The 10,476-nt window shown below is 38.5% G+C and overlaps 2 protein-coding genes and 1 long non-coding RNA gene across 3 annotated transcripts in view; 1 reads left to right on the top strand and 2 right to left on the bottom strand.

The window, feature by feature from the left end:
- Positions 1-10,476, bottom strand: part of LOC146513407 (neuronal acetylcholine receptor subunit alpha-7) — a 121,558-nt gene that overhangs the window by 34,172 nt on the left and 76,910 nt on the right. The gene's annotated exons all lie outside the window — the stretch shown is intronic.
- On the bottom strand, positions 10-534 carry LOC146513409 (uncharacterized). Its single transcript, XR_014875267.1, has 2 exons — positions 418-534; positions 10-378 (listed from the first exon to the last, which is right to left on the bottom strand). It is a non-coding gene; the product is annotated as an uncharacterized LOC146513409 (long non-coding RNA).
- Positions 7,543-10,140, top strand: LOC146513408 (uncharacterized). Its single transcript, XM_085168182.1, has 2 exons — positions 7,543-8,468; positions 10,013-10,140. The coding sequence occupies exons 1-2, from the start codon at positions 7,565-7,567 to the stop codon at positions 10,138-10,140; spliced, it is 1,032 nt and encodes a 343-aa protein (XP_085024308.1). The 5' UTR covers positions 7,543-7,564.

Here is a 10,476-nt window from a genome sequence, read left to right as displayed (position 1 = left end):
AAAAAGGCGTCTCGTGCCTGAAACATCTGTCCTATTTGGCGTTTCTGTTGTTTTTCTGCATCGCTTTGCTGAGCGACACCTGCCGTGTGGTGGAGCCGAACTGCAGCGCGCTCAGAGTTTTCACCGCGTCCTTCGCGTCCAGGCTCACGTTCACGAACATGCAGCACTGAGGAGAGAAACGAGAGGTCGCTGCAGGAACTCACTGCTGCCAAACTTCCTGTTTTATCCTCATTTCGGACTCTGGCAGGCTGTAGGATATTTTGGACAATCTATAATCTTCTAACACAAAAACATACAAGTGTTCACTGAAGTAAACACACAGAGCAGTAGCAGATTTTTTTAAATGTGTTTTATTTATTTTCATTTGCTGCTAACTGCCTTGTTTTCATTTGTAGTTTTTGTAGTAGGAAGAACTACAAAATCTACAAATAAAAAAAGGGGCAGTTAACAAATGCAGTGCTCTCCAGTATGTGAACCCCTCAGCTGAATTTTTAGGGTTTTCAGTTCAAGCCAATTAAATGAAATCCAAAAATTCAACCCCAACAATCAAATGACCCCCTATGAGCAAGCACTCTGGCAACGGTGGAGAGGAAAAACTCCCTTTTAACAGGAAGAAACCTCTGGCAGAACCAGGCTCAGGGAGGGGCGGTCTTCTGCCATGACTGGTTGGGGTTGAGGGGCAAAATTAAATCAAACAAAGGAGAGCACAGCGTATTTATGACAGGTCGGTGGACTGCGGCTCGAGTCCTAAAGATGCTCGAATCCCGCCTGAATGGACACGTGATTCGAAGCGATGAGAACTCAGTGGACCACAATCCACAATTGTCGATGGGACGTGTGCATGCAAGCACACGCAAGCGATCCCCGCTCTTCATGATTATAATCTTCATGATTATAATCATGAAGAGTTCCCAGATGGTACACTGTAAAACTGTAGATTTTACGGTAAAACGCTGGCAGCTGTGGTTGCCAGAAATCTACCGTAAAATTACGGGTGAAACATCTTCTTCTTTAACGGTAAGGTATTGTTATTGTTGATTTTACGGTTAAAAATAGTGCTAGGGTCAATATTTTACTGTAGAAGAAAATGTTTTAACTTGAAGAAAAAATAATATTTTTCCGTAGAATTAACATGAAAATAACATATAAAATAAAGTTTGTGCCAGAAAACACAACATTTTTTCCCTGTAAAATTAACTATCAAAAAATAATAAAATACAATTTTATTCTGTAACCTTTTTTAGACTAGAGTGCTTTTAAGTGTTCTACTCTGTAAGCTTAATACACAAACCATGATTTTATTCAAATTACTAAATGTAACACAAAAATGTCCACCTTAAATTTCCAAAAAAGTATTTTATTTAACATCTTTTATGTTTTGAACATCAAACATTTACATTTTTACTCAACAAATTACAAATAGTTACTAGTTATCTCCATGACAGTAACAGTGAGGAATCACAGAATTCTTACAAGTTCTGTTCAAACTGTGCAAAACCAGTGCTGTAAGTTGAGCACACATTATACTTCACATTACCTTTAGCAGACAATTCAGACACCTTTAAGTGTTTTGGTGCTGTTCTCACTACATAAATGTCAGTACACAAAGAATCTTGACTTTTCAAATTATCCAAATACAAATATAGAGAATTAAACATTTTTTCTATAATTGAAAGAAAATCTGAATTGAAGAAATTACAGGAACAAGTTTACACCCACATATTTTGCACACAGAACTGAGCAGTAAAGCTGAAAATGTACATCTTAAAACTGCATCAGGTAACAAACAAAAACGTTACACTTGTTTTGAGAAGTTCAACTGCAAATTTTTGGATAACTACAAAATGCCAGCAATGTACATGCAGCATACTTTTACACTATTGGAATACAAATATCTTTAAAACTGGGAAAATTAAAATCCAAGAAACAAAAACGCAGGTTTACCACATTTTTACCAGATACATTTTTCAGATATAAAACAGTGAATCAAAAGTAGAGCATGTACTTTTACAAATTGTGTCTAGTAAAACTACACATTGTTAAAAACTTCCCCACTCACAATCAGAAATGTAACAATTGTTTCAAAAATAGAACATCTGTAGAGTATGTAACATAGTATACCTTTATCACTTCGTCTCAAACAAGAGGGGTAGGACTAGATCCACTCATGGTCAGCAATGTCTGAGATGAGAGTGAGGACTCTGGGATTGACTGAGAACACTTTTTTCTTCTTGGATTCAACCTTGGTGCCTCTCTCAGGATTTATGGAAAAGAAACACCTTCATGAAAAAAGGGCGAGAGAGATTGAGGAAATTAACAACCTGAGGTGGGATATCAAATGGCCAAGTTTGAAAAGCACAAAAATAAATCCATAATAAAATAAATTTTACCGTTGAAGGAACTCCAGTGTTGATCGTAGTTCTACAGGGTAGTGTACGTTAAAGCAGTAGTAACTGCCAAACATTAGGCAGATAGCAGAGGTGAAGGTTGTGATGCGGTCGTTGACAATCTTCTTGTCAATGCTCAACATGAATGTCTCAGCAGCGAAGCAGGAGGAACCTGAGAATTAAAACAACAACAACAAATTAAAAACTTTAATAACAAGAGCTTTAATGTCAGTCATATATACAAATACAGAGATACTTGTTACATGGATCATAGGATGATTTATGTTACTAGTTGAACTTATATGGTTGTGTTATCCAGTGTATTAGTGTGGAAGCAACAGAACATGAAACTAAACAAGCCAAGAGTACAAAAACGTGGCAGTTACAACAGAAAAAAAAAAGTTGAATTTTGCTCTTTCGGCTTACCGCAAACAATGATGAAGGTTCTTAGTGGGATGTTGAGTAGAGAGAAGTACACAGCCAAAACCTTGTGCTTCTTTTTGGCAGAACCAAGTGGGTTCACTACTTCAAATGCATCCTGGTATAGAACCAGCTTGAGGCAATGTGGATTTTCCTGAAAAAATTTGTTTGACACAAACACGTTACCATCACAACAGTCCCTGAGGACATCTGGTCTTGAAACATTATTAGGATCCACTGATATGAGACCTTGCCAAAAACTTGATTCCAGCATACCCTTCAAAATATTTAGCAGAGGAACATAATAGGCAAATCTCTCCATCCTGTTCTCGTCCCTGCCCAAAAACACTTTTCTGGGTTCAACATACTTGAACACATCTTTAAAGCACTGAACTCTTGAATAAGCAGTTCTCAGGGGCCCCATGTGACAAGCTGAGAACAAGTCAGATTGTTTTACTGTGTCACAGATTTTTATAATGTCTTCATCTGAAACTGACGTATGTTTTAGAAGTGACCTTAGTCTATTCAATGTATACATCTGTCCCAATTGACCCTGTGCACGAGAAAATGCTAACTTCCTGGTTTGAGACCGGATGTGGGGTTGTACATTTCCGGTAGCTTTACTTTGCGGTCAATCGCTACTGCAAAGATATACTCCAAAATCATGTCCAAAACTCGAAAACGGAAAGATCGCATTAAGTCACAAAGAGCAGAAGGTGGGAACACTCACCACTGTTGTGTCATAAAAATCTAATGATCAATTTTGACGTTTAAAGAGTTTAGATCGATCAGTTGTTTACATCACTCAACACAAGCAGAACTGCAGCAGAAGACACATCGTCCACATTCAGAAGCACATCTCTGTATAGTGACTGGTCTCATGATTTAAACAGGCAAATGTTCAGCATTCAAACTACAGGTGAAGAAGAGTCAAACCAGGTGTTTCCCCCATTATGTCGATATCAGCTAGTCAAGTACACACCTACACAGCAAGTTAACAAACCGTGAAAAAAAAGCCACACAAAAAATGAATGATTGCTGGTAAGGGTTTCTACACATTAGTATTTACGAAGGGTATGTTGTGACTTACCTTAAAAATTACAGCGGTCCCTCGCTAATAACGCGGTTCACCTTTCACCTGGCTGTGAGATTTTTTCGTGCAAGTTTGCATGCTTATTTTTTTACGTCACATTGTGTCCTGCGTCCTGATCGCTGCTGACGATCTCCTCCGTGACGTCTCTCCTGTACAGTACAGAATCTCTGCATCGATCGCTAGCAGTGTGACTCTGAAGTGCAGTGCTGTATGTCCACAATGTCCACGACACGTTTTGCACCGTCAAAAAATAAAATTGTCTACTTGATTTCACCTATCACTGGTTATTTTTAGAACATAACACCCGCGATAAACGAGGGACAGCTGAGAAATATAACATTTGAATCCATTTTCTCTTTTCCCCTGAGGCGTGGGGGAAAAATATCAACAAGTTGATGAACATTATTTACAGATATATTGGGTAAATGCCCAAGACATCTATAGAAATGTAAATCGCTGCGTGATTCATTCATTTGCTTAACTTGTTTTGGACCGTAAACCAGGCGCGAATAGGACACCGGAAACAAAGCTCCCCACAGGAGTTTCCGCACCGGAAGTAGCATATGCTAACGTGCACGTAGTCAATTCATGTATATTTTTTATTTCTTCAACAATGGTTTGAATGGTAGATGCTGGCAGAAGATGCTGTCCCTGTAGTTTAATGTAAAACATACATACATTTCTGAGATACAGGTCACTGAAATTAGACCCATCCATACCAGGGTATTCTATAGAGATTGAAAATGTGACGTCATTCAAGGGTAAAACCGCAAAGAATTCTGGGAACTCGTGGCAAGAGGTACTAGCGCACGCAGGCTTTCAATTGAAATCAGTTACACAGCGATAAAAAGAAACACAAAAAACTGGCAAGAAGCTGTTGTATTATTAACTGCAATAGCCAGTCGCATGACAGCCACGGGAAGCCGACGGGTAAAGAGATCGTTTTTTTTATCGGATTACGTCGTTGAAGAGAAATTGTTCGAGCCATGTTTCCGAAGTAAAAAGAGGCGACAGATGGCCTGGATTACAGCCATTCAAAGACCAAATATAACGTCCCAGAACATCCAGCTCACAGGTTAGTCTGCTCCAAGCATTTCCACAAAGGTCAGTGTTTTGTAGTAGTTAATACGTCGTTTTTCATAACATAATTGGTGATATATGTTACAAGCAAGTCTGGCGTTGAACAGAAATTGTCGCGCTATGCTCCTTTGTTTATTGTGCATAAATAGTGAATTGTCCTGACACAATATTGCGTTTCGCTTCTGTTATTACCATGGTACATTGACAAAAACATATACTTTTATTCACAGGATAAAACAGGTTTTTTTGTATCACTAATTGCCCAGTACGATTACAGCATACAATATTATTGTCACTGCTACATTTCTGTAATGCGAACCAGAAATTATTTCCACTACTAATTAATTACCGTTTAGCTTAAAGGTCCTATTAATAAACGGTTAACGAATGTGTATTTATGAAGACGATTTGTGAGACTGGTAAACTTACGTTTGTTCGTACAATGGTCTTTCGTTCTACACGGTGCATTTCAAGGTCATGTACCATCCGTCGGTAAACTGTACCGGGGCTTGTTGCAGTGAGCTGAAGTTACTAAACTTCTTAGTAGTAAACTAAACGTATGCACTCACTCCAAGAACCGTATGATTATAAATATGAGCGTGGTGAAAGTTGGGCAGCACGCTAACGTATTTTGTCCACTCTGTGTGCTCGTAAGGGTATAACCCTTTCACTCCTTTGATTTTTTTCCTCGTATCTTTTCTTTGACTTTTCATCAAGTCTGTCTTTGTACAGACCGGCATTGTTCTCCTTTGTTTTGTACATAACTTTTTTGGGGGGCAAAGAAAAAGTAAGAAGGTGTTGGAACCGGAGAATGAACGTTTTACGGTGCTGCAAATGCTTGCATTTGATGCGGTACTTGGATTTTTTGCCACGAGTTACCGGCATGCAATGCGCGAAAGTCACGTGGTCTGTCAATCTCTATATCTGATACACTGGCACCTTCCTGTATGGTGGCACTTGTAGATGGACTCTCTGACTGAGTATCTTTGTTTAAACCACAAATCACATTTTCCAAACGTTTGTGTTTTCTAGACATATGGGAGGTAAATGTAGATTTTACTGAGAACACACTGAACCGATTCTCCACATATGCTGCAAAAATACATAGTCAATATGACACAGCTGCGAGGCTAGCTAACTTAAAGCTTCAGCCGGATGTCAAACAAGGCGGGAAAATCCAGGCCGCATTTAGACAAAGCATTCAAATATTGCTATACTAATTAGACAGTTTCCATTAATACACCTGTCTCCAAAACACGTCTCAAAACGCGCACTGCTGGTTTTGCAAGGCTCTTTTCAGCCTAATGTAGCTAACGCTAATGCTAGAAACGAGCTAAAGCTAACGTAAATTTATCATTTGCGCCTTCACTGCCTGCAACACAATGCTGTCGATAAATAAACCAAGTTGGATTATTTTCTTACCGTAGTAACTGAAGACGAGCTGTGGCAGACTTTAAATTAAAAAAATGAGAAACAAGTCCACGAAAATGAAGATAGCCTGCTGTCATAGTCCAAAGCAAAACTTGTGTGGAGCTGTACAGACATTATCTTTGGTGGAGCCTGATGCAGTGCGCTGATTGGCCCATTTGAAATCAGGCGCCTTGATGTGAAACGGCGCTCTAAACGTCAGGAAAAAATGCCTAGTTTTGGGAGGAGGTGCTTTTAAAATCTTTTTTCTTCATATGATAATTAACTATGAATAAATAGAACAGACAGATTATTATTTTAACACTTTTGGGATTATATGAATTCACTCAATAATATAGTATGTCTATCATTAGCTGTAGGTCTCTCAAGTTGTTGTTAGCTTTTACATTTTAAACTCATGGTTTATTGAGTTCAACAGAATGTAGATTTAACAGCTACATCCCATATTCTTTACAAAAACTACATCCAAAAATTGCCCTAATACATTTCTAGTATAAAGATCTTGGGACATATGTATCTGTTATATTACAATTTGAGGAAGAATATGCTGTATTAAATGTGCTATGAATCAAGAATGGATTTAATGTAAAGTGCTTTGGGCTTCTTGAAAACCGCTATCTAATCCATTATTATTATTATTATGTGAAATTAATGCAAAAATCACAAAGTCATATTACAGCATGTATCCATTACCAGCACAACCATGCTTACAATCAGCAATTAAAACCTGTATTTTTTTCAATAACTAAATGTAAAAAAAATTGTGTTTGCCTGTTCTAAACTTTATTGGAATCTTCCGTTAAAAAAACTATGCAAGAGTGATTTACAGTAGGTTTATGTATTTTTTTCAGAGAAGAAATGTACATATTACGGTTTTTCCACATTTCTTTATTTACGGCAATTTCACATCAAATCAACAATTTTAAACTGTTTTATAGTTAACAGGTTTTTCCTGTCGTATTTTTACTGTCTTTCACTGTTAAATATACGGATCTTTTTTACAGTGTACAGTGGACACGTGTGACTGCTGTGATTAATATCACAGCAGTCACACGTGTCCACTGTACACTGTGGACACGTGTGACTGCTGTGATTAATATCACAGCAGTCCTTTCCCATATGTGCACCTTCAAACCTACAGGACCGTGTAACACAGATGCATTTCAACCCTGTCACACCTGAGGAGATCATCATTTCCAAGTATGCCTGTAGAGTTAAAAAGGGAGAATCGAGAGTTCTTGCAATCAAAAACAAGTCTTTCTACTACGTTCCTTTGGTTGAAAGTTTGAAACAGCTATTATCCAATTCAAGACTATTTGACATGCTCAGTGCTGGACCTCAGAGTTGCCCCATTGCCAGTTTTTTGTATGACATTAATGATGGAATTATTTTCAAAACCCACCCACTGTTTTCAAAGAAGAACTCTGCTTTACAACTGATACTCTATTCTGATGAGATAGAAATGTGTAACCCCCTAGGGTCACGTGCGAGTGTAAATAAACTACTAATGTTTTATTACACCTTAGGCAACATAGACCCTAAGTTTAGATCAAAGTTGGCTTCCATCAGACTTCTCGCAATCGCAAAGTCTAGGGACATAGATGAGTGTGGGGTAGATATAATACTACGGAGAATCAATGAGGACTTGAAGTTACTGTACGATGGTGTTATGATTAACACTGTCAATGGGGAATTTTATTTAAATGGAGCAGTTGTTGCTGTGTGTGGAGACACTCTGGCCCAGCATGAGCTTGCAGGATTTAAGGAAGGAGTTGGTTTTGCGTATAGCAAATGTCGTCATTGTGAGTGTACTTTTGATGAAATGCAAGAAAATTTCAATGAACATAGTTTCACCAGACGGACATTGGATGGACGCATTAGGCAGTGCATTGAAATAGAAAGGGCAACTACTGAATTTTTGAAATCCTCGCTCAAAACGACTTTTGGCATAAATAGACAAAGCAAATTAGTTGATTTCCCAGGTTTTAATCTCATAGAGCAGATGTCACAGGATATTATGCATGTAATTCTTGAAGGAGTGGCACCAATGAAAATTAAGTGTGTGTTGAAATACGTTGTTTTATCTGGAAATTTGGAATTGGACTTGTTTAATTCTGCCATGCAGAATTTTCCTTTTTCATCAGTGGACATACGTGACAAGCCTTCACCAATTAGTATTGCTACTTTAGCTTCAAGTGACAACAGACTCAAACAATCCTCTGGACAAATGCTTATATTGATCAAGATTTTGCCATTCTTATTGTACAGTGTTGTAGAGGAAAAATCCCTTTATCCAGTTTATTTTGGATTTAATTGAAATTGTTAAAATACTTTTTGCCCCAGTTGTGTCTTTACAAACTGTTTCCAAACTAAAAAAAATGATAGAAGATCATCTTAAACAATTCAGGCAACTATTCCCAGAAAAAAATGTAATCCCAAAGCAACATTACATGCTGCATCTTCCCTCTCAGATTATTGCCCTGGGACCTGTAATACGTCATATGTGCATGAGATTCGAGTCTAAACACAGTTTTTTTAAACAATGGTCAGCCAAATTAAACTTTAAGAATGTGTGCAAGTCTCTTGTAAACCACAATCAGCTGCTGGAGTGTTGTCAAAGTGAAGCAGGAACTGAGCATCCGATATTTGTAAATGAGAAAGAACTAGGTCCTGTATCAGAGGTTGCTAATATGGAGCATTTGCAGTCAAAGGTTGTAGATTTTTTGGGGATTGAAGATGCTATACATCATGCCGTTAGAGTAAAGTGGCTTATTTTACATGGAAACAAATACATCTGTGACAGGTCTCTTATACTCATTTCAGCAAATGGTTTAAACCCTATCTTTGGACTTGTAAAAAACATTTTTATTGTTAATAGTGTACTTTATTGTTTTGAATACCAGGTGTATGAAACCTTGGGTTTCAACAAAGACTTTCTTGCCAATGAAATTGCAATTCCCAACCTTGCCCAAGCAACTGAACTGACTGATGTTGAAAACCTACTTGATTTTACGTCATATTACCCAGTCAATTTCAGAAACAGTGTCTATGTTATGACAAAATATAACCTTGAAGATGTCCTTCCTTTAAAAACCTGAAATAAATACCTTCCAATGAGTGACTTTCTTATTTCAAGGAAAAAGGTGAATGTTTCTTATTTTGAGATAATTTTTTGTTTTACACTCTATCTAAAAGCTATTTTTGCTCGAAATAAATGTAAAATGGTTCATTTTTAGATATACAGACTAAAAAAGAAAAAAAAGGTAATATATACTTGAAACAAGTCTAATCATCTAACACATGAGACCGGAAACTAGCTTGTAATGTTTAAAACAAGATGGACAAGATAATCTGGCTAAATTTAAGACAATAAATCTTGTCAAGCTACAAGGAATTTGCAGTGAGCCAAGCAAACTTTCGCTTTACCTCGACGTCTTAAAGCCGAAGTGTCGTCATTAAAAAGACGTAGACTCTGCTTTAAGCGCTCCCACAGAGACCTTTGGCACACTCGAAACAACTTTTTTCCTGAAGTGTTCGTGGCTGCTCGGTGAAACTCGGCTGCCGTACCTTCAGAGTGTAGGACACCTTCTCCTTCTCGGAGCAGATGCGCAGCAGCTCTCGCACCGACCTGAGAGAAACAAACTCGTGTTAGTGCCGGCTCGTAGCGCTCAGCAGGTAACAAGAGAGCGTGAGGAGGCTGGGACGGGTTTGTCCTGCTGGTCTCCTCTCTGACGGGAAACTCGACCTCTGTAAATGAAGCGTCTCCTGTCCGCACTGAGCTGCAGCTTCTCCTCATCAAACATGGATGCACGGCTGCCAGGAGGCACAGGTTTGTCTCAATGGGCCCAAACAGCAGATCATGCTCCAGGGAGGTGGACGAGGGTATCCACAAAGTTTATTCCCAGCTATGTAGACAACCCTGCATTAAATTCAGCTTTGAGTCTTTGTACAACATTCACACTGAAGAGCAACTTGGGGTCAGTATCTCGCCCAAGGACATTTGGCATGCACGCTGGGGGAGCCATCGATCGAACTCCCAACCTCCCGATCCGTAGAAGACCTCTGGTT

This window comes from Neolamprologus multifasciatus, chromosome 7, assembly GCF_963576455.1.
Source record: "Neolamprologus multifasciatus chromosome 7, fNeoMul1.2, whole genome shotgun sequence".
Classification (NCBI taxonomy): Eukaryota; Metazoa; Chordata; class Actinopteri; order Cichliformes; family Cichlidae; genus Neolamprologus; species Neolamprologus multifasciatus.
The sequence above is the reverse complement of the archived record's forward strand: the minus strand, read 5'-3'. Positions and strand labels throughout refer to the sequence as shown.